Source organism: Typha angustifolia, chromosome 7 (genome assembly GCF_048772165.1).
Source record: "Typha angustifolia cultivar Huaian chromosome 7, ASM4877216v1, whole genome shotgun sequence".
NCBI lineage: Eukaryota > Viridiplantae > Streptophyta > Magnoliopsida > Poales > Typhaceae > Typha > Typha angustifolia.
Genome location: NC_133245.1, coordinates 13,844,202 through 13,868,876, shown reverse-complemented (window position 1 = coordinate 13,868,876; position 24,675 = coordinate 13,844,202). Strand labels below are relative to the sequence as shown.

The 24,675-nt window shown below is 36.8% G+C and overlaps 3 protein-coding genes across 17 annotated transcripts; 2 read left to right on the top strand and 1 right to left on the bottom strand.

Annotated features, from left to right (window-relative positions):
* The first annotated feature begins 1,228 nt into the window (after nucleotides 1–1,228).
* On the top strand, nucleotides 1,229–7,839 carry LOC140763604 (adenosine kinase 2-like). Its single transcript, XM_073101878.1, has 13 exons — nucleotides 1,229–1,411; nucleotides 2,303–2,356; nucleotides 2,740–2,786; nucleotides 2,886–2,917; nucleotides 3,010–3,111; nucleotides 3,232–3,299; nucleotides 4,077–4,153; nucleotides 4,781–4,878; nucleotides 4,950–5,020; nucleotides 5,105–5,171; nucleotides 5,246–5,368; nucleotides 6,916–6,976; nucleotides 7,431–7,839. The coding sequence occupies exons 1-13, from the start codon at nucleotides 1,329–1,331 to the stop codon at nucleotides 7,571–7,573; spliced, it is 1,026 nt and encodes a 341-aa protein (XP_072957979.1). The 5' UTR covers nucleotides 1,229–1,328; the 3' UTR covers nucleotides 7,574–7,839.
* Nucleotides 7,840–8,443: 604 nt separating this feature from the next.
* LOC140762253 (uncharacterized) lies at nucleotides 8,444–15,688 on the top strand. 15 transcript variants are annotated; one of them, XM_073099934.1, is made up of 5 exons: nucleotides 8,444–9,774; nucleotides 11,420–11,967; nucleotides 12,359–13,710; nucleotides 14,029–14,221; nucleotides 15,550–15,683. In XM_073099934.1, exon 1 carries the CDS (start codon nucleotides 8,506–8,508, stop codon nucleotides 9,721–9,723), a length of 1,218 nt encoding a protein of 405 aa, XP_072956035.1. In that variant the 5' UTR covers nucleotides 8,444–8,505; the 3' UTR covers nucleotides 9,724–9,774; nucleotides 11,420–11,967; nucleotides 12,359–13,710; nucleotides 14,029–14,221; nucleotides 15,550–15,683. The 15 variants fall into 15 exon arrangements, with proteins under 15 accessions (XP_072956035.1, XP_072956036.1, XP_072956037.1 ...); XM_073099935.1 differs by lacking the exon at nucleotides 14,029–14,221 and having other exon boundaries at nucleotides 11,420–11,648; nucleotides 11,879–11,967; nucleotides 15,521–15,660; XM_073099936.1 differs by having other exon boundaries at nucleotides 14,029–14,199; nucleotides 15,521–15,660.
* Nucleotides 15,689–21,912: 6,224 nt separating this feature from the next.
* On the bottom strand, nucleotides 21,913–23,236 carry LOC140762950 (phosphoenolpyruvate carboxylase kinase 2-like). Its single transcript, XM_073100938.1, has 2 exons — nucleotides 22,413–23,236; nucleotides 21,913–22,298 (listed from the first exon to the last, which is right to left on the bottom strand). Exons 1-2 carry the CDS (start codon nucleotides 23,203–23,205, stop codon nucleotides 22,243–22,245), a joined length of 849 nt encoding a protein of 282 aa, XP_072957039.1. The 5' UTR covers nucleotides 23,206–23,236; the 3' UTR covers nucleotides 21,913–22,242.
* Nucleotides 23,237–24,675: the final 1,439 nt, after the last annotated feature.

Below are 24,675 nucleotides of genomic sequence, written 5' to 3'. Positions count from 1 at the left end.
CGTCTCCAAAATTACCAGATTGCCCATTCCTTTTTTGGTATGTGAAGCGGTCCAAGTGGACCCTCTCGTGAATAACATGGCGTTCTTTTTGTTTCTCCCTATTTTGTACAGGGAAATTCATATTTAACGCCTTTCTTTCAAACGCTATTTATAATTTACACCTTATATTCTTATTATTTATTTACAAATAGTACGTACATTTTGCCTAAAGTATGTTGATTTTTGACGGTTAGAGAATATAGCGCATCTGTTAGGATTGAATTGTTCATAGGAATAGATGTTTTTCGGTTGACAAGAACACATGCGTCTATTGAGATTCAAACCGTTCATGAGACTACTTGGTTCTGTCAGAAAAAGATACTTCCTTTTGAAAGACAATGTTTTTCTTTTCCAACTGAAATAACTAAGCACCTCTTCATAGTGGCTGCTCAATCTTATGAATAGGATAAGAGAGTTCGCATTAAAATTTAATTCACTGCATACATTTCTTTTGCTGTTGTTGTTATTTTAGTTTAATAAAACACTCAAATTATTACTTCTTTCCGTACGCAAAGATAGTTATTGAGAGATTATTAAACAACACTGAAGACAACGTCGTCTCCTCCTCGGCACTCCAAAGAATTATTCAATCAGGATAAATTGGGCTATCCAATAGGTTTTGAGTTTGGTTGAAACTCGAGAGAGCAGGTTGAAATAAAATTAGAAAAACAAAAATAACTCGACTTCCTACTATCATGGCTACTTAATTAAATCACTTTGTAAGATAATAATTTATCTTGTTGACATAGTATTTACGGTCTTATTTGCTTTGAGTTTAAAGATCTTTCTGAACTAATTTAGGAACTTATAACTTACTTCAGTAACAAAATATGTTTATATTATTTTATATTTAATAATATTTTTTAAAAAAATTAAATTTTAAAAATAAGATCAACTAATTAATTTCATATTGAATGCATGACATAGTTGAGACCCCTCCATTCATGTTTGAGCTTATGTTCAAACCAAACAATCCCGGGACTTAAGAAAGGAAAATGAAAGAATGCTTCCGAAACTTTAGAAATAGTTTGAAAAATATATTAAATGGATAATTTTCTTTTTATCAGGATAATAGATGAGAAAAAAAAAATCCACGTGTTCGTTCGGTAAGTTTTCGAAATATATTTATTGTTAAAATAATATCCTAATTCAGAAATTCGTATTAATCATAGGGTAGGTAAAAGAAAGGGACCATCACGATCGCTCACACTCGCTCAGGCAACTCTTAGAGATCTCTCTCTCTCTCGCGCGCGCGCTTCTTGCTCTATCGCCGACGGTACCTCACGGAAATGGCTTGCGAGGGCGTTCTCTTGGGGATGGGGAATCCCCTCCTCGACATCTCCGCGGTCGTCGACGAGGAGTTCCTCGCCAAGTAACTCCATCTCTTCCTTTCTCCGCTCCCCGACTTAGATCTCCTTCTTCGATCCGTTCTTGGTTGATTCGATTTAGCTTTTCTCGTGAGTGATTCTGGTCATCGTAATCCGTTCTGTTGATTTCTGGACGTGTTCGTGAAGCTTCTTCGTAGATCTTGTGGTCAGATCCGTGGATTTTTGGTGTCAGTGCGGAGAGGTGTATTTTTTCGGAGTTTTGTTGGGATCATTTGATCTCTCCGCGATGAGATGGGGATGGTATTGTTGTTTTACAAATTGTGGATCTTTTAGGGCATCATAAAGAGCCGAACTTGGATTTCTGTCATCTCGGGCAGTTCCTCTACGTGTTCTTTCCGATGATTCTCTTTTGTTACCTAACTTTGGTCATAGTTTCTCGTTGTGCTATAGTCTATGTGTTTTTCTTAATCTTCTTTTATTACAATACTTTTTTTTTTCTCGTGCAATATCAATAATCCGACTACAGGGACACACAATTTACATAACTTGCTTATTTTGACAAGTCAAATTTTCGTTGCAGTTATTGATGCGCTTGTTTAATAAGATGTCGTAAATCTGGGATCCGGATTTATTAATCTCATCTCTCGTTTTCAAAGTTCTCTTTTGAGGTTCAGAACTCCCAATATCCTGGTCTCCTTGATGGTTACTGCCATTCTTTTTATTTTTATGAACATATTATTAATAATGTGATTTTACTTTTCTATTCCTTTTAAAAATTGCTATAGCTTCTCTAAAGAATTGTATTGGGATGTTGCCATCTTTGTATGTATTTTTCTTGACTATCACTCTATCGCTCATTATGTTACATGAACATATTAGAACTTGTGACTTGTGCGAGTAAAAGGAGCAACTTTTCTTTGTTTTTGTTTCATCAGGTATGACATCAAGTTGAACAATGCAATTCTTGCGGAGGAAAAGCATTTGCCTATGTAAGCTTGCCATTGCAGATTTGCAATTTGAGATGAGATCATATTTTTCGTTTCAATCCCATTCCCATCTCTATGAGCTGGAAATGAGCTTTAATTTGTTACTTTTTCTCCCACTTAAAGTTAGCTTATAGTTCTAAATTATGCTTTCCACTTCTCTTTCCAAAATGATGATTGAAAATTAAAGATTTCCAAATTGCATTATCCAACTTGTTCAAATGTACTGTCATCTCTCGTTTTAAACAAGGCAGTAACATATGTCCATAGTAATTGAATATCATGTTGTCTCATATTAAGCGACTGCCTCAAGCTGATGCAGACTTTCTTTACTAGCCTGATAGTGCACAACAACGTGATGGCCTTAAATTTATCTGATATTGTGCCAGGTATGATGAAATAGCTTCAAAGCACAACGTTGAATACATTGCTGGAGGTAAGACTTCTACTATTAGTGTTTTACTTACATAATGAAATTGTAACTAAATCTTAGTTTATGTGCTAATTTTCTGCTATCTTGGTACTATCTCTCCAGGGGCCACTCAAAATTCAATCAGGGTAGCCCAAGTAAGTTTTTTTAAGGTTACTAGCATCTTATTGTTCAGGATCTTCCATTATTCGTATGGATCTTAGTATCTAACTTTATCCTGCTTTTGAAGTGGATGCTTCAAGTTCCAAATGCAACAAGTTATATGGGTTGTATTGGAAAAGACAAGTTTGGAGAGGAGATGAAGAAAAGCTCAAAAGCTGCAGGTGTTAATGTAAGTATAATTTTGTTGCTAAATTCTATCTCATGTGATATGCATCCTTTTCATTATCTTTCTTTTCTTTTGATATCACTACATGTTTCTTAAGCTAACCTTGCACTGATCCTTAACCAGGTTCATTATTATGAGGAGGAGACCGCTTCTACTGGTACATGTGCTGTATGTGTTGTTGGAGGCGAAAGGTCAGTCTTCAGTCCATTTTTCTGTGATGATATTACTGTGTACTATGTTTATAGAGGTCAATAGATAATATTTTAATTTTTATTCACATACACCCTCTGAATAAAAATTTGCAAATTTAATGATACCTCTTGAAGAATGAGAAACTGCATGCGCTCTTGATCTTCATTTTTACAACTTAAACCACATTAAGATAATTCAAGCTATTTCAAGATGTTAAATAACAGGTTCTAGGACCCTAAGTTACCATGAAATGGTTGTCCTGATGGGATAATGGATAATGATGTGCTTTAAAGTATCATATCTTAACAAATACATCTTTTAAGACATTAAGATTCATTATTGAATCATGTGTATGGTCATTGAGTTAGGTATACAAATAAAAGAAGTTATGATGTTGGGATGTATCTGCTTTATAGTTCCCATTTTCAAAATATTCAAGTTTCATCTATGTTGTTTCAGTTTTTATTAGCTTCTATTCAGTGATCCATAGTTATGTGATGCTTCAATTATGTTGCACTTGCATCCTTTGATAATTTAATATTTCTTTCTATTGATGTTTACTCTTGTCCTACTTCAATGAAGTTGTAGAGTTTGCATTCATTTTTTATGGCACCTTTATTTTGATGGTATACACATGGTTACGTACTTTCCATATTTCTTGTTTTATCATGTTATTATCTGATTAGATTTATTACTTGGTACAATGTATGATTGTTTTAATTCTGGACTAATATCTCCTTATGAAATGGCATTTTAATGGCATCATTGTTAAGCAGGTCATTAGTTGCAAATTTGTCTGCAGCAAATTGCTACAAATCTGAGCATTTGAAGAGACCAGAGAACTGGGCGCTAGGTATCTAATATCATACTTTTAAGAATTTTTGAAATTTTGGCAATCTAGTGGATACTAGAAACTGTGTCTTCTTTGAACTTTTCTAATATATGTATTTAGTACTCCATAGGTTGTCATATTCAATAATCATTGCAACAAACTTTTCCTTGACCTCCTTTGCATTTGGTGAGCTAAGATGTCTTATAAATAGAAAATTGGTATTCTGACCAGGTTTCAAAGTATGTTTTTTCTTCCAAATCCAAGTTTTAACTATTTAAGCAAGTGGTTCACTATGATGGGCAATATTTGCATGTTCTGTTTGATATCTGAAGTTCTAAACATACTGCCTAAGTTGAAAATAGTTGTACACTTAGAGTTTCGGAGATGAATTAGTTGTTTCCTTTTGTACCATCAATGTACTTGTTTAGCTGGGTTGTGGTTTTCCTGATCTCTTTAACTCCTATAAGTTAGCTTATAAGATATTCCTTTAAATGCTTCATCGATGATGTGAATCTGCTCACATATCTTGATTGCACTTGTTAATTTACATTACTCTTGGTCTAAAATGAATCTTTTAACCATGAAAAGTTGACCCATCCGTTTGTTTGGTTAATCGATATTTGAATAATCATACTACTATTATGACAGTTGAGAAGGCAAAATATATTTATATTGCTGGCTTTTTCCTAACGGTTTCGCCGGAGTCTATTCTACTTGTAGCGGAGCATGCTGCTGCAAATAACAAGGTACAAGCAAAATCCTCTTGTTTCTGTGGCTATTGGAGATCATAGCAATAAACTCTGCTATCTACTTGCAGGTATTTATGATGAACCTTTCTGCTCCTTTTATCTGTGAATTCTTTCGTGATGCCCTAGAGAAAGCTCTACCGTAAGTGTTTCAGTTGTTTAATCAATTTTTATTTACATTTGACAGCTTTTACTCAATGCTTATATTTATGTATTTCTATCCCAGCTATGTAGACTATGTATTTGGGAATGAGACTGAGGCAAGGACATTCGCTAGAGTCCATGGATGGGAGGTAATAGTCTTTTTATTTATTTGATACTAGCTTGCAGTTGAGTTCCATGCTGATAGAATACCATTAATACATAGACTGAGAATGTTGAGGAGATTGCTCTGAAGATCTCAGCATTGCCTAAGGCATCTGGAACCCACCAGAGGATTACTGTCATCACTCAAGGTTGCGATCCAGTAGTTGTAGCTGACAACGGAAAGGTTAGCTTCCTTCCATGGAATCTTAATGCTTCTGAAATATCAAAGTTTACACCTTTTAAAAGATACTGGAGAGCAACGAAAGAGATGTTTTTCGGTCTTCGGCATGTTAATTTTTAGTTTTTGATTTAAATATATGTATTAAAATCTATATTGTAATATTTTATCTTTAGATTATTTTTGTAAATAACCTATTTCATTAAAGATATATAAATATTATTTAACACATAATACGATTGAATACATTAATTAAAACTAATATTAATTATTGAACATTTCTTAATATGATTGAATATTTAATATAATTGAACATAATAACATTCAACACCTAATATTATTTGATAATAGTTTAATAATTAAAATTAATATTTAGTTAAATGTAGCATTACAAGTAAAATCAAAAGCTTTATTTGCCGGCATAAGAATAGCACGAGAATGTTGCACTAAATACTGTCAATAATTTTTAAAACTTATTCGCTGATAGTATTACTTGTTGTAATGTTTTATATTGTCTTTATACAAATAAAAATTTGCAATCTTTTTATAATGTGATATAAATATTGAACATACACGGAAACTAAAATTAATTTGATGATGATTAATAAAAAAAAAAAATATTTTTTAAAAAAGGATCCCACATGTCGTGCCACTACCTTGCTCATTTTGCAATTACACCACAAAATCTCGTTTATATATTGATATTCATGACAACAGAGAGGGGACATGGAGAAAACCAATGGAGAAAAATTGGCATGTATACTACAGCAGTAATATGGTTTGCATAACAAACTTGTAGTATAGGTGGAACTGTTGTGAGGTTGTATTTTTGTCTTTGCAATGGTAACTCTGTCAAGCCTTATCCAACTACGTGGGTTAAATGTATCCTTCTACTACAGACTATGTACATTATGGTGTACTGTTGTGATATCTGTCTCCATTGAGGACTACCTCATGTGTTGCACTTAACTTACATCTAGGTAGCAGAGAGGTTTCTGATCTTTTGTGACCCTGGGCCTGTTTGTCATGGGTTAGAGTGGTAATCAGGAGTTTTATCCTTGCTATACAAGCAAAGAACATTTCTTTTGGGGTAGCAACCAACAATTTTGGAGCATTTCGAAAAAATAGGGAATTTCATCCTTGGAATCCTAATATAATCCCATAAGATGACTGGGGTTTTGTCCACATTACTGGTAGGAATTTTCTGTGTGCTGGGTATATTTGTCCTTTAACATTTATGACATGCTTGTAAGACTTTCCTTTTGGTGACCATGATCAGCTTATTTCATTCTTAACTACTTTCTGGCACCTAGTTACATACACTGATGCAGATAATTCTCTCTTTCTTTCTAAAGTTCTTTCTTGCCTATTTTTTGTTTGATACAACCCTTTTATCATGCAATATTATCGGTCTAGCTTTTTTATAAGATTTCTATGTTAATCATATATAACATAGAGATGAATGCACTTATTTGATGGCATATCTGATTGTATTACTTTTTAATCATTTTCTTCATAGTTCATAGTCTCATTTAATGATATTCTGCTGACAGGTCAAAACCTTCCCTGTGATCCTTTTGCCGAAGGAGAAGCTGGTTGATACCAACGGTGCAGGTAATTTCTGCAATATTGGATATCTAGATCTCCATCTTGCTTTTGGTCACTTAGATATGTTTACTTCTTGCATTGAACAGCTTATGTCAGAACCAGTTTTTAAGGGTTTAATTTTCTCTAAACCTGTAGCACATGAACTACAACTTATTTAGATTCAAAATTAGGATTTTAACATGTTCCTACAGTATATTAGGAATGTTGAGTGGAAATGATGGTTTAATTAATGCTTCCCGTAACTAACTAGTTTATAGAATAAGTTAATACTGTTAGAATGAGGTTCCACTATGTTATTGTTCCTTACAACTATCTGAAAATGTATATTTGTTTTACAAAATATTTTGGCAGGCAACAATTATTTGATGCATAATAAATATCTCTTTTCTATTCCCTGCTTTCTGATTCCTCCTATTTGTTTGCTTTCATTTACTAAATTTCAACCTGAATTTTTTGATAGGTGATGCATTTGTTGGAGGGTTCCTCTCTCAACTGGTTCAGGAGAAGAGCATAGAGGACTGTGTAAGAGCCGGCTGTTACGCAGCAAATGTTATAATCCAACGGTCGGGCTGCACTTACCCAGAAAAGCCTGATTTTAACTAGAACAAATTTGACGATCAGTTAGGACTACAACAGAGGCAACTTATCCCCCTCCTGTTCACATTTTGTTCTGTAATATTATTTTTGGTCTTTCCAACTGCTTCCTAGCCAGTCTTGTTTGCAGCCATCATATAGTGATGACACTATCTAGACTGTTATATTTTTCCATTAAGGCTTAATGCCATGAGGTTACAGTATGTTAATTATTCATGCCATCAAGAATTTCTGAAATGAAGCAAACAGAAGACAGTTTTTTTTCTTGTTGCAGTATTTTTGAACTTCATATCAAACATAAGTACGTGCAGTTCTATTTGATTGAGGAAAAACAAGCTATTGCAGATGCATGCTATAATATATAGAGCATATATCTCTAGTGGCGAATGTTTTGCAGGATATATGCATTAAAACACGTCACCTACAAAGAAGTTACTTTGGTTTGTTGTGGATATATTTTTATATCTAACGGGTATATAATATCTACCCTAAGCAGTATAGATTTTTTAATTTTTTTAATTTTTTATGTGTATGCAATTATCTGCACCATTTATGCATAATATATTTGATTGTAAAAGCCCGGCGTATTTTTCATTCGTGTGGACATGATTGGAGCGAGCAATTTGATCTTATTTACAAGCAGCAGGCCTTCTTGTCTATATTTATTATAGATATGATTATAAAGTGGAATTAATATGGATCTAAACGATTTTTAATTTAGAAAATTGGTAAAATCCAAAATGAATATAAATTGCGCGGCGAAGAGTTCATCCATGATTGCATTTTTTCCACGGCCTTCCAGTTCCGTGTTTCCAAGTCAACGAGAAAAGAAGACTTACGACCACAAGGAACTGAAAAACGACAAAATTTGAACAAAGACCATTTCCAATCTTCCATTGCATATCTCTCTATAAGATCAAAGTAACTCCGACCAAACTCCCATGGCGGACCTGACCCTTGAGCTGCGTTCCACCGGCGACTTGCTTCGCCGCTCCTTCATCTCCTTCTTCGCCTGCTTCCCATCCCTCCTCCTCGCCTCCCTCCTCATCTTACTCTACCGCTCCGCCCTCCTCGCCGGAGCCCCAGGCCTCGCCGCCATCTCCGACCGCATCCGCACCATTAACATCACCTCCACCACGTCCGCTATATCTGAACGTCACAACCACGATCCCCCGTTCCTCGACCTTCCCGTCGCCCGAAAACTAGACGCCGCCGCCGCCGTTGACTACTTCTTCTTGTCCCCTCCCACTTCCTCCTATAACTCCTCCTTTCCGTCCTCCTCCCTCAAACCCTTCAAAATTAGTGTTCCGGCTTCCCACTCCGCCCCCTTCTACTTCTACATCAACCCCGACGCTGCGGAATCCGATGGCCAAGATCGAGCCTTCGATCCTAGAATCCTCGATGAACAAGTCTTGCAGATGCTTTACATCATAGTCCACGTCTCCTCCTTCTACATCCTTGCCACTCTAGGGTTCGTCCTCGTCTTCTCCTCCGCCTTCGGCATAGTCTTCTTCGCCGTCGCTGCTTCCCACCTCCGGAAGCCGGTCTCCACCATCAACGGCTTCTTCTCTGGCGCGCTCCTCGGGATTCGTCGTCTCAAGGCACTCGTTTACTTGCGGTGGGTTTCAACGGACACCTTAAGCCAATCCCTCTCCCTCCTCTTCTCTCCAGACTTCCACAATCAGGTTGATCTCTTCAAATTCTCCCTCAAAATCAAGTTACTGACCTCCTTGATATCACTGGCGAGCTCGAAACTATTCCCCGAGGTAATCCCGGGGTTCATATATGTGTCTGCAGTGCTCGATGCAGCGGGTGAGGTAATTTTTGCAATTTTGCGGTGGGTGGTGGTCATGGGCCGCAATGGGAGGCAGCCAGGAAGGAGCGTAGTGAAGGAAGGGTGGTATTTGGTATCGCTGATGCCTGTGCAAGTCGTCGTTGTCAAGGCATTGGAGACGATTATTTGCAAGAGGTGGGGGAGGTGGGTTGCGCTGAAGGTCGGAGGGAGAGTGCTTGGTGGGTTGATTCGTTCTCTGGCAGAGGTTTACTTCATGGTGCTTTGGTTGGTTTTCTATTTCGTGGCGAGGAGTAAAGATGTGAGATTGGAAGGGAGGAGGTTTGGGCTGGAGGATTTAGAGGAGTGTATCAACGGAATCAGATGACAGCAGTGGTATTGGCTTGGAGGATCTCTCTGTATTCAATCAGTTGTAGAGGTACTATTTGATGTTTCGCTTGTTACACTATTTCTTCGAAGTAAAGTACACCTTTGTTTTTCTTGTTGTCTTCATTAATGTTGTGGTTAGGTTGATCAACTTGCACGTGCAATTCTTGAGAAGGACTCTGTGTATAGATACCAAACTTTACTATATCAAAACTAGTCCTTATTTTCGATAGTAGGCATTGCCAATGGAATTGAAACCTTGATGGTACAACTAATTTTACTGTAATTTTATCGTTCTGGATCTCTGTGAACTTTATTTGAAATGTCTTATACTTAAAGGACTGGAAGGTCACAATGGGAGAATTATTTCTTTCTTTTTCTCTATGGGTCGAAAAAATGCTCTCTCATGTTTGTTTCGGTAATACTAGTCCATGATGAACACTTTTTCACTGTGAAATGTTGAATGCTGCTGCATTTTCTGCATGGCCCACCCCTTAAAAGTATGTTGACATGAAGAGAACTGGTCCTGGACAGGGTGAGTGTTCTATTTGGGTGTCAGCATGCTTTTTGCATAGTTAATGTGGAACTGGTTAATAGATTAATAAATTAATAATTTGTTATGTTTGGGATCTGTCTGAAAAGCCATGTTAATTTGGCAAACTTGAATAAGTGATATAATTGTGATATACTAAAATTTCTGATTTATCTATGTTAGAATTTTGTACTGGCAACTCATGTATAAAATATTTTGTACGAGCATGATTATAGAAGGTAAGAATATAATTTAACACATTTGACAAGAGTTAAAATAAGTGAAAGATATCTCTTGGATTATTGGAGGGTGTTCAGACGACTACAATGTTTCATGCAATATGAAGATTGTCTTTGAAATACTCAAACGGTGTTATGATAGTTGGAGTAGTATGAAAAGAATACTTATGAGCATTGAAACGACCATTTTGCATTCAATTGTTTGTACAGGCCCTTCGACGTTCAAACGCTTTTGGCATAGAGTATGAAATTACAAGACGTTCGAATGCTTGAGCCGGACTTGAGTAGGTTCAGTCTTACTTAAATTAGTTTTTCAATCTATTTCTTTACACATAAATCAAATAATCCTAAGTTGAGGGATAATTCTGATTTAAAAGATTTTGAACCCCAGAAAAGTTATGATTAAGCGTTATTGGTGATAAAAAATGTTAGAGAGATGAGATTTATTGAAGATTTCTAATCTCGAGAGCTACTGAGATTGGTAGATCAATCACTTGAAGCAATTCATCGCGAATTCAAGTGAGCAAAATAACTTTAGATATAGCTGTGAGATTCAGTGAGAAGTTTGTAAGTGCTTCTTGTATTTGCAGATTATTAGTGATTGATTTGAAGTATTTCATATACAATCGTTTGTGTTTACTTTAATCTTTTTTATATAATTATTTGTCTATATTTGTGTTTCTGCTTATCTCCTAGATAAGAGTTAGCCTAAAATTTTCAATTGGTATTCAAACATACCTTAGATTAACGTTTTTCCAATTTATTTTGAGCATATTGAGTGCTATAATTTTTATAATCTTCATTGTACTAACTTAGTATAATTTCTTATTCATAACTTCAAGATTTAACTCAGTATGTTTAAATTCTCACTCCAGTTCTGTCCATCAAGACCTCACCAAGAAATACTTAACGCATGACCATTACAGGATTATGTTGTTTTCAGATCCAATAGCGAAGTTAGAAGAAGTCAAAAACGTGATTCGGATGCCGGGAGCATGTTATTTGCTGATAATTAGCACACCCATGTATTAGTGAGCAAATGGATGGCAAAGGAGCGAGATAATCTTTTAGTCCTCCATTTGTGGGAGGTTTTTAAGATTGACATATAGACTGTATCACTTTGACGACCTTAAGATCAAGGTTACACAATTAGAGGTGATTTATCCAACAGCTGTTCAAATTTTTTGCAATTGTTGTTCTGTCGTTTTTGTGTCAATTGTGCAGTCAGTCTTATTTATCAGCATACAATAGTGATGGCACTGCTGTTAGTAACGCCACGAGAATGGTTTCAGCATTTTATGATTTCCGTAGTTAACAAGTATAGGTTATTGCCCTACTCAATGATAGTCATATTTATAGTTTGTATGAAGCTTAAATGTCTATAGATATAAAGGAACTTAGGGAAGGATGCAGATGCAGCTCAACGCCTTCTTCAGGAACAGTATGATGTTGTGAAATCTCTCCAAAAATTGAGGTAAAGGCTAATTGCAAAACTTGACAGTTGTGTAATGGTACAAGTTAGTGATAGAAATTAAACTTTTAGTAACAGATGACAGAAAACCTGATATCAACGAATCCTGGCAATTATAATTTGTTTATGCTGCTGATCCGAACCAAGACATTCTCAAGCTTATTTGTTATTGCTTTCCCCTACCTTAGAACTACCGTAGTTCGCCCATTACTAGTTTAAATTCTCGTAATCCTCTAAATAGGGTCTTCTTATAGTTTTCATTTGAAGTTTTGTGCTATGAATCCTCACTTCTATTGGCAAGACTCTTGAAATTTGAAAGTCTATTGGTATCAGATTTACTTACCAGCAAAGCTTGTTGCTTAGATTTTCGGATTTCTGATTTGGCTTTATTTAGGGCGTGCTGCTATGATCTCTTCAACTTTGAAATGAAGAAAATGCAATCAAGTTATATTGAGGAAGGGTGGTAAATTTCCTTTCCAATTAGCTATTTCTGTATCAACTGTGATTTCTTTAGTCTTACTGATCAGTGTGCCCATTTTATTTGCTCCTCTTCGGATGAGAATAACTAAGATGCACTATCTTCTACATCGTGTTATTTAATTTGATTAGTTTTTCTAGTTGGATCCAAGCTCAATTGATCATGCTAAATATTCGAGTGGCTTGTAAATAGCTATTTCTTCTAAGCAATACAATGACAAGCTCAATAGCTGAAACTGTTGTATTTGAATCTTACCTGAGTTTTAAGGTCTTGGCTAAGCTTGTTAAGTAGTCTGGGGCTCGTTGAACAATCTAGGCTCATGGGATTTGTTGATTTTCTACATACTTTTTGATAGAATAACTACATTGTTACTTGTTTCACCATGAGAGATCCATGACTCGATTAAAGAAACTTGCCTATGTAATAAAATAAAAAGAAAGATGAATTTTATTACCAAATTAAATACGAATCTTCTCAATTCGAACAATTGCATTTGTGGGTTAGCAAAAGATTCACTCTTACATAGTTCGCTGGTTCCTGGCAAGTCCGTCCCATCATAAAGCTATACCAAGCTCAAAATTCTTTTTTCTTTTTTAATATAAAAAAGGTAATAGATTTGAGAAAATTAAATTAAATTAATGCATTAGAAGATCCGACGAGATTCTGGTGCTGTCTCCGTGTCGGTCATCGAAGGATTTGTTTGAATAATAAGAACGAAGGAAAGACTTTTCCAGTTCGTTTCAACCACCATAGCGGACCCCACGCTTGACTTCCGTTCGACCGACGACGTGCTCCGCCGCTCCTTCGTCTCCTTCGTCGCCTCACTCTTCCTCCTCTCCTTCCGCTCCGCCATCTCCGGTTACAATCTTACCACCTCCACCACCAGCAGTTCCTCTTCCCCGACCTATTACATCGAAGGTGCCGCTGACCACTACTTATTCCCCTACTCCGACTTGTCCTCCAGTCTGACCTCCTCCTATATCGTCTCCTTCCCCAAAGCCTTCGAGAGTAAATGTTCTCACCTCCCACCCCCCTCCCTGAATCCGATTGCCAAGAACCACCCGTCGACTCCTTCGCTCGTGGAGGTTTACTTCATGGTAGTCTGGTTGGTTTTCTACCTTCTGGTGAGGCGTAAGGATGCGGAATTGGAAGGGAAAAGGTTGGACTGGAGGATTTGGAGAAGTGTATTAGTGGACTCAGATAACTGCATCGGTGATGGCATGATGGTTTGGTCGGGTGGATCTTTGTAAATGCGATTAATCGTGGAGGTACTATTGATGTCTCTTTTGTTATACTTTTTGTTTCGTATTGTTGCGCTTGGGGTATGAATCTTGCTTGTTCTCTTACTAGAAAAAAGAATTTGTTATAGAAATACATAATTTGATAATGAAATCAGTGCTTTAGGTGATAGTCCTTGCTATTGATGTTGACCTTGAACTGGTAATGCTAATCTTACTGCAATTTTGTCTCTGTTGAGCTTTGTGGACGCCTTTTCCATACTTGGAGAATTGGAGGGCTATGCCCTTTCCTTTTCCTTCCACTGATCTTTTGATCGTGTGAAATTTTTGTCCAATTTTAAAATCTAGTAAACAGTGCTTGGGCAGAAGTGGAACGAAGGGAGTCAAAGGAATTCGGGAATGGTCTAGTGCCTTGGTGTTGTATGGAAATATAAATCCAACATGAATATGCGGCAAAATTACTCTGTAAAGCGTATCAACTTGAAGAGAATCTATCTCGACAGCATATCTTCTACTAGGGTGAGGGGACTCTTTTCCGGAGGTGAAGTGGAACCATTCAATAGAATCATCGTTTATTAGGAATTTGTGATTGCGTCCATGATAAACCATATTAACTTGTGAAAAATAGACAATTGATATAGTCTGCCTTCCTCAATTATCTGTGTTACCTATTTGAAATAGAATGACTGAATCCGTGATTGTTTCTTGCAGTTATATTTTGTAGTCTTCATTTTACTAACTTGGTCTAGTTTTTCTTTTAGTTATAGTCTTATAATTTGTCTCAGTTGGTGTACTCAAAACCTTGCTAAATTTAGATGCTTGCCATCCAGATTTTGTACATATCTTGGTTTCAATTAATCATTCTGTTTATCGAGATATTATTTGACCATTTAAAATTTTAACTGTCATGTGGTTGCTTTACTTTTAGCACCTACTGTAGTTGGCAAGTTCATAGAAGATCCTACTTTCTTCTTATTTATTTTTTCTTCTTCACTGTTTGTAACTCTTTCTGCTTTTTGCAAACTTTCTGAATGTACATGAAAGTCATTAAGAATGGCGGCAGGCTACAAACATGTTCAATAGTTTATCCAAACCCTGTACTAAATAAGAGGAACAGCAGAGCAACATGCTTGTGTAAGTAAAACACCGCCAATTCATGGTATTAGCCAAGCAAGCCTTTGTTTTCTTTTGCATGCTATACTCATGAAACTTTCTGATTGAGAGGCTCTACCTGTGTTCTGAGATCACTAGCTGCTTATTTCTGGGTTTTCTTTTCTCCCCAATTTTTTCCTGTATACTATCACAATTTCTTGCCAACATCTGTGCTATCTGAGCCACTACTTCCTATCATATTGCACGACACCTTGAGTATCATGATGCAGTTTTTGCATTCAACAATCATAAGAAGTAGGATTACATTTTCGTTTATAGAAAAATAATGTATCCAGGATTGTTTTGTATATTGTCTCCCAACTCTTTTTAGATATATCTCTTATTATTCTCATACTTAGTGAGACACGCTGCCTCAGAACTTTATGTTGAGAATAGCCGTAAAAACCATGTTCTTGTCAATGTATAGTTGTTTCTGGATCTCTACTTTAGTGTTCTTTGAGAACTTTGTCTTAATCCCTATTTACTTAATTCATTTTTTCACTATTATTTTCTGAACTCCCATCATGAGGAGATAAAGAAGATATGTAGTAGGATATATACATACAATATACACCTATAGATTTTTATTGTTGCATCAATATCTATGGGAAAACATGAAAATGCTAGAACATCTATAATACATTTTATCTAGATTATAACATGGTATTTACATATTCCTCTTTTGTAGATCTGCAACTCATCTTCGGATCTTATTAGGTGAATTGTTGGAGAGATTTGAGCGTTAGGAACATAACGAGAATTTCTGTTGCTGTGAACCGACGTTATGAAGAACACCAAGGAAGTTATTCTCATCACAGGGGATCCAGAGTTTAGTGTCTGCTTTGAACCCATACTCCTCCCTAGCTTGATCAAGCAATTCATGGAACAACGGATGCTCAAGGAAGGCGACTTTAATTACATACCTCGTGCGCTCCTCTCCCACGTACACTACCGTATGACCCTTGGGGACATCTTCTGGAATGGTTTCCTCTTCTTCCTCCTTACAGTTCAGAAGAATCCACTTCAGCTTATCACTGCTTATAGAGGTTGGCAACTCATAGCTGATCTTCTTCCACCTCCTCAGGAGGGTCAGGAGGAATCTCCTTTTGAACACCTTCATGTTTCTAGTGTGAGAAGTATAGTAATAGTATGAAACCTATGAGAATATTCATGCCTTTATATACTGTTGGATGCTTTATTGCGGAGATTTATAAAAAAGACTTGTAATTCATTAACTTAGATGTCAATTTATTAAGCCTCTTGACCCATGTTGGTCCTGGAGCATTAATAGGAAAAATTGCAATTATTAGTTGGATTGGGGAGATGCTCTACATCTTATAGGAAATATATATATTTCTTTTGTCTATCTATGCTGATATACTGATATCTAATATGATAGCAATATATAAATCAAACTTTTTTATTGACGTCTAATTTGGTTTCCTGTGTTATCTAGATATGGATACAATAGAGCTCTCTCTCTCAAGTGGATTGCATCTCAAACTGAATCTACCATAACTGCTCCTCGAAGTTCTCAAGGGCTTTATGCCACATCTTTGGCACTGGCAAGGATAAGGTTCCAAGAGGAAGAGAGGTGATGGGTCTCACTCACTCATTGGATAGGGTGCTGCATTCAATATGGAGGGATTGTGGATAAAAACATTGCAATCCTACCTCTAACAGACCTTTAATCTATTCTACCCCTACTGAAAGCAGCTCCTTTCAAGCCAATCGTCGTAATGTTTGACCAAATTTAAGGTTTATGTTTCTTTTGGCACTTCAAACACTTGCCTGGTCAGGCCATGTTTTGATTCCTCTTTGAATAGCCAATTCAGAATCCTAGAATTTCTCCCTTGATTGTTAAATATTCGAGTCTAAGAATGTGCTACAGCTATGCATTGATGGTATGGTGCTAGTTGATGCATGACTTTATAAACAGGTTTTTTTGTAGATTCTAGTTGAAAGAAAAGATAATGTCTCTGAGACCTGAGAGCTCAAGGAGGTTTGGGACACTTTGGTAACATCTTTATCACAATATAATGGGAGTAGTTGAGTTGCAAAACATCAAGATTATTACTTGGTTATTAAGGAGTTCTATGACTGGAAGTAATGTTGTATCACGAGACTAACAATGATAAAACTCCCATTGGTTTTTCCGTATTGGAAAAGGTGATGCTTTTAATAGGATAAGACCATAAGATGGTGATCTTGGATCTTTATCCCTATTACGGAAACTCCTCTATTATTTGAGAGGGTTCAATAATTAAGAAAGTGACAGTCGAAGATCCGTGTGGTTCTAATTCCAACTTTCTTTTTCTTTTATTTTTTTTATTCTTATCATATAATCATTGTTTTTTGTACGGAGATATCTAACTCCGACAAACACCGGGACACAAATTAAACCCGGACAAACTCCGATGAATTTCTATATATAATTTTTAATTTTTTATTTGTCTCTTAGTTTTTTCTTTTTAATTTCTTTCACTCTCTCCGTTTTCTTCTTTTCTTCTTCTTTTATGCTTCACCGTAGTTTTTTCTCTTTTATTTAGTTTTGTTTCCGGTCATTCTCTTTCTATTCTTTTCTACTTTTATTACATCATAATTTTTTTTATTAAATATTTTTTATATTTTAAAATAATATTTTAATTTTTATCTCGATTTTTTAAAGCTCGAAAAAAAAACCATTATGCTACGAGGATTTGTGATAAATAACAAACCTATATTTTATGAAAGGTTATATATAACCATTTGTAAAATTAGAAATTCTGAGTTGCATATATTTAGGGCGATCTATCTAGCTTGTTGTCCTCGAACAATTTGTATTTTGCTCGAAATTTTGTTTGAAAATGAATCACATATTTAATAAATGATTCAGCATGAACTAAAATTTGAGCTTTAAATATAAACGAGTAGAGGCTTAGCTCTCCTGTATTCAACTTGATATAGCTTTCTACCCATTTGATTGGTATTGTAATCGTAGAAAATTGATAACTAGTTAATAGATATTCTACTCATTAGATTGATATTAATGGTTAGATCTTTAGTTCCTTAAATTTATTAGTTTAACTCTGGCTAGTTAAGCGAAAGTTCTAAACGAGCTTGACTTAACTTGGCAAGCCAAATGAGCCGAATACAAACGAGCTCAAAAAAATTTCAAATAAAAATAACAATTTAGAAGATTAAATATAAATTAAACTGAAAATTACATAGGGTAAAATTTGGCCTAAAGAGAGGAAAAAAAATAAGGATATTCCAAGACGAGTTGGATTTGGCCTACCAAAGTTGGTCGGGCCTCGAGTTGAGTCCGATCTGACCCGGTGTGTACCAAAGAATGTTAAGTTCTTAGTGATAATCAACAGTGAAGGGTCTAAATATAATTATCTCATATTCTTACTATCAATTATTAATAAGTGTATGAAATAATGAAGCTCTCACTTCATCTTCATTCTCTATCCTCCAAGAAACTGGTGGACCTAACATCTTCCTTGTGCTATAGATGAGCTTGTAAATTTCCTTTTCAAAGTATATATGATCATGTGTGTACTAATTAACATCAACTCCAAAGTGGAGCTCTAAGATTGAGTCAAGGAAAGGAATATGGAATGAGCCCCACAGTCTTTCTTAATAGTTTGATGCTGTCAATGAGACAAATGCATCAGATAGAGGGAGGTTCTCATAGAGCTTATAGTCCTAATAAATCTAGTCATGAAATAAAAGTAGATTATTGCACTAGTGTTATTCACAGGCAAAGATGATTGCTTATGGGCAAGTGGTGTTTGGGATAAAATTAGGTTTTTGTTTCATCAGCTGTCAGAGAGCACTCTTTAGATGTTTGAAATAAATCTTTTGGCTCATTACGTATTTTGAGAATCTAAGTACTCACTCAAGTACAAGCAATCCTATAGATAAATTTCTTTTTTTTCTCCTCAAAATTTATGAGACTATGCTCTGATATATAAGTTATACAAAATAGGTCATGATAGATCTAAACTAGACATTTATAATGCTTCAGTGTAAAATTCACTTAACTAGTGGAATTGAATCCATAACTTCTACTACGAGTTAATATGATCTGACCAGTGTGCTCAATTGTGGAGACTCAAATAAAGTTAGGTATAGATAAGTATTGTAAATATGCATTAATTAGATGGGAATATAAGTGAGTTGATTAGATAATGTCTAAACGCGGCACTTAAAAAGCATGTTGGGTTATTTATTTTCATCCTAATAGATATTTATTATCGATTATAAACCCTTATTAAAATAACTAAACAAAAAGAATAATTACACAGCCTTTTTTATGCTCACTAAAACCTCTAAACTAAAAAAAACTAAAAAAGACGTCTACATAAACCCTTTCAATTAAAAAGGAAAGGAACTATTTGGACTCTCTAAATTTAAAATAACTATGCGGTAAAAAACAGGTTTAAAAAAGATGTACATATAATAAATTATGATAGTTTAATAGGACTAAATATAATGAATCTTTCGAAAAGAGTTTGAAACATCCTGCTACGTGGATATAATATTGTTTGGTGCCACTAAGTAGAGTGACATTTTTATATCATTCACAAAGAGATGTTAATACGGCCAACTAGGTTGCCCTAGGCATCGTCCACAAAAATACAAAAGAGATGGGGTGGAGTCCTAGTCCAGTCAGCTACCCGATTACCTTCTCCACAAAAATGGACAAGAAAAAAAGGGAGGCTAACATAAGCTATCATTCACATTTTATTGAAGGTCCTACCAAGGAGGCATAAAAGTAGTATGTGGGTCTCGAAGGTACATTCAGAATTCAATATTAAAGTGTTAGGTTTAGGTAGGTAAGATGCCACAAACATTTTTATCATTCTTCATTTCTATCTACTTTTCTTTAAAAAAGAGAGAGAGAGAGAGAGAGAGAAAGAGAAAGAGAGGTTCTCCACTTACTTCTAGAACGATAATTTTGCTTCTGGATTAATTAAACTTAATTTTGCTAAGATTTAACCTCGAAGTTTGTGCTCTAAACATGTCAGATGACAACCAAACTCCACACACAATTATTTATTTAGGCTTAGCTATCAAAATATTCTCAAAACTTAGAGTATAAAAACTGCATCCAGTTCTCCACTTGATATATATACATCCTTTCAGGAAATTCTTATGACACATACATCTCCTACATTCTAAAACATATCTTAAACATTCTTTTCATCATTTTCTCTATCCATAAGTTATCACCTATTTCAATTTTTTTCCATCTATGATTTAAGAAAAGGTGAAGCATTGTCAATAGTTCAGATATTCTATATATTGAAGAAAAAGAAAAGTTTAGAAATCTAAGTGTAATTATCCTCCAACTCACACTCCACAATTCCACAAACATTATTGTCAGCTCCTTTTGATAATTCCTGAAATGACCCTCAGGAAGCAATATTGTCTTTGAAGTACTTAATTTGGGTCACTATCTATGGGGAAAAACAATATCGACTTAGACTCTGTTGAGAGTTACGTGTGGGCCTACAACCATGTGTGCATGTTCTCGGTTGGATGTTTACTGGAACTCCACCACTTCCATGAGAAACACCATTAAATCTCCGTTGACCAAATACAACGAGACAAGCTCTTGACTCCTAACACGCACACACACACACACACACACACACACACTCTCTCTCTCTCTCTCTCTCTTTCTCTGTATATAAATATATAAATATATAAATAAACATTGTGGAAGGAGAGGAGGATTCCGTGGAGATTTTGATAACAGATAGAGTAGCTACTATTCCTCAATAAAATTAAATACATAGTTTATTGGACGCCGATACTTTGGGTCCTTTAATATTTGATATTGTAGTAATAGAGTCTTAGGATTTAATATATGATATGAGTAAGATCCATTAAACCTTGGAAATATTGACCCAAATCTAAACCCCTCATAACTGATCTTTTCATCTACTGGGCAGGCATTTGACTCCTGCAAGAGTTCACGTCTCTTTTCACATCCCATTTAAAAGGACCCAATATATATATATATATATATATATATATAGAACATTTCGTTCGAAATGGTCTCACGTCAATTTTCTTCTTCTTTTTTCAAAGTTTGACAGAAGCTACAATTCTTTGCTAATATTGTATAGATGAACTGTACCTTTCCTATTTTTTATAATATTTTTTCTATATCTAGTGCAATGATTATATATTGAATAGCTTAAATTATAAAGAAATATTTAAACGATAAGAAATACGATGAGAAATATTATAGAGAGATTCTGTAACCTTTTTGACGGGGGCGGATTGATTATGATAAGATCCACCGACTCTCCCTTCATAATTAATAGTGAGATAGTCTTAATAATATTATTGATCTCTAAGAATTTTATAGTAAGAGTGATGATTTGATAAGCTTGGGATTCTCTTCACAATTAATAATGAGATAGTCTTAATAATATTATTGATCTCCTAGATTTTTATAGTAAAAGTGACGATTTGATTTGCTTGAGATGGATCTCTGCAGATCATTCTAGAATCTAACTCAGCGGTGCTTTGTTTCGCTTACTCTTTACCATCTCTACTTTTTTTTTTAAAGGAGGTGGTGATTAACCACACTTACCTCGAAGGCAAATTTAAATTGTTATCATAGGTAGTGGTAAATTTAAAGAATATATCAAAAGAAAGCGATGAGAATGCTGCAACTAACGACAGGTAGGTCATCTTACTCGGATTCCAACCTCATATAGATCCGAAAGTGATAAGTGCCAGATGGAGGTACAATAAAGAGAGGAGAATATATAATAAGACCTATCAGAGGAATCCAAGCTAGAGGGCACCGTACTACTGAATACCGTCAAGCCCAGAACAACAGCCTTTCTTTGCTTATCTCTCTCTCTCTCTCTCTCTCTCTCTCTTCCTTGGAAGCCAAGCAAACAAATTATAGGCAACCCGTCACCCCGTGTGGTACGGCAAAACTAAGCAACGAATAAACCCCAGGATATGCTTAAATGCTATATCCTACCCTTGGTGATAACCGGACCCATGAGAGATAGATACTCTCAGATCAAATCAAATCAAACCAAAAAGGCCACGAAAGAATGTCGAAACTTAAAAGCCATGCCAAAATTATTCCATATCATACAGCTAGTTTTCCTCTTCCTTTGTACAGACAACAGACAACTGGACATCTAAAAGAAGGCAGCAACAAAGCTCCCATTCACTCTCATACATTGCATCAGAGATTTACACAAAATTAAAGCTCCTCTCTCTCTCTCTCTCTCTCTGATCGCCCCTCCAGGGGAGCTCTCGTCTTCCAGAACCTTCGCATATTCACAAGTGGTGCCGGATAAAACCCAAAACTAGTATATGTACTGTTTTAAACGCCATATATGCGTACTTTATACGATCTCTTATCCTCCTCTGGCTTTTTTTTTCTCAGGTCAGCTCCTCCGCTGGCCTCACTTTCCCTCCGCTCCTCATCCACGGATGGGCTGTTTAAAATTAATTACAAAAACATAAGAATCCCTAATTAGAAGCCGAATAATAAATCTACGAGATTAAAACCCTAATTGGAGAAGGAGAACAAGTTAATCTCTGTTATTTACCTAGGACTTGCTCTGCCGAGAACCTTCTGGAGACGTCCTTGCACATCATCCTCCGCATCAGATCCTTCGCCGCAGGCGAGATTCCTGAGAAGATTCTCGTAGGAAACCTAAGGTTCCCGCGCAAGACGGCCGTAAAGATATCCCCTGCTGTTTCCCCGTAGAACGGGGGCGCCCCTCCGGCGAGCATCACGTACAACACCACCCCGGCACTCCACACGTCCACCTTCTCCCCGTACTCGTCCCCCCTAACCACCTCGGGCGCAACGTAGTACGGGGTGCCGACCAGCCCTACCATGGGCCGCCCGGCGCCGAAGAAAGCCGCCGAGCCGAAATCGGTGAGCCGGACGCCGCCGGTGCCGTCGAACATGACGTTGTCCGGCTTCACGTCGCGGTGGGCGACCCCGCGCCGGTGGCACGCGGCTAGGGCTTGCATCAGAGGGGCCATCACTGCCGCCGCCTCCGGCTCCGAGGCCGGCGAGCCGTGGCGGATCCGGATCCACTCGAAGAGATCTAGGCCGGAGCAGAGCTCCATGACCAGGTGGATCCAGTCGGCGTCCTCGTAGGCGTCGTGGATCTGGATCACGTTAGGGTTTCCGGCGGCAGCAAGCTGCGTCACCTTGGCCTCCAAGGCCGCTCCATCGCGGTCGACGGCGTCCGCGAGACGCGATTTATCGACAGATTTCAGAGCGAACGCCTCACCGGTGGACCGGGAGGTGCACCGGTAGACCACTCCGAACCGGCCGCGCCCAATCTCCGGTCCGATCTCGTAATCTCGCTTCAATTCTTCGCTCATTTGCTAGGCCTTGCTCTCTCTGAGACTCTGGACTCTAGAGTCTTCTCCACCTCTTTCTTTATAGCAAAGGAATTCGGAGTTCCATCCAAGGGATATTCCTTTACACCTGGACGCCCAGATGCAGTCGAGATTTCCATCCAACGGCTGACCTTCGAGGTTAGTCCGAAGCTTTCTCTACTTTATTCTTTATCTTTTTCGCACTTGCGGATCTTGGACGTTGGTTTGACAGGATCCGATATGGTAGTAACGGCCTTTCGGGCAAAGTTTCGGCCGTTACGATAGCATAGTAGGGGGGCACTAGAGACCATTCCGGACGGGGTGTAGTACGAAAGAGAAGTAACGAATAGATCACGGACACGTCGACAACTCGCTTTTTAATAGCCACTAGAATGGCACCGCGTGTAGGAGACAAGGCCATGTGATAGGTATGGGCTTTTGGTCGCTGGTAGCGCTTTTTTTGACGAGGTAGAAATAACGGAAAGAAACGAGATTTTGTATAAGTTATCGTCAGTAGCTGATAAGTTATTATCGCCCCGGGAGCTCCAACATTTGCCCCTGGTAAAGGCCAAAACTAGAAACTGCCATTATAATATATTATTGTATTTAAAGCATGTCATATGGAAGTTTTTCTAATTTTAACCTACGACTTGGTTAACTAACACGACACTAATAAATGGTTTCAAATGCAAACAACACTTTCTGTCAGGCTTAACATTGCGGGGGGGGGGGGGGGGGGGGGGGCTTCTAGAAATATTACTATAAACTTATTAACTACTTTTCTTAACTTAATATTTTGAGTAAGTTAGATTATTTAAGCCCTTCAGTGTTGTCAAGTGGGACTAGTTAGAAAATTATATAAAATTTTGTGGTTCTAATATAAATTTAATTCTTCGTTGCCTTTAAATACGATAGTGGCATAAATCGTGGGTATCGGTCGGCTGGTGCCAACGGTTTATTCTAAGTTTAGATTATCTGTCTCTCTCTCTCTCTTATTTTTCTAATTATTATTTTTAAAAAAAAAGTTTCTCTGAGAGGAATAAGTCATTGGCAAGATCTATCTCTTTCACCACTTTCTTAAGTATTGATGGGAAAGTAGACAACGTTGTTCATGTCATTTGTGAGTCAATATGAAATTAGATACGTAGAAGTGTAAGCGAGGGAGGTTGCGTATGTGAAATATTAGTGGACCAACTAGGTAGAGTGTTGATAGTCCTGGCATGACATCATGTCAATGGTGTACATTTGAAATAATTGGATCACTTTGGAAGGCTAATACCTTGGGAGAATTCTTCTAATTTGTGGGCACTCAAATGTTGGAGTTAATGGGTTTTAAACGTAGCCTTGGGACTTTCTCAAGTTGACTGTGGGTCTGTTTGATGTCATGTATCCCGGTGACATTTGCACATGCGTTATCGCTTCCACCCTGCCCCCTTTACCACGCCACTTTGTCGAGAAAAATTAGCCATCCTT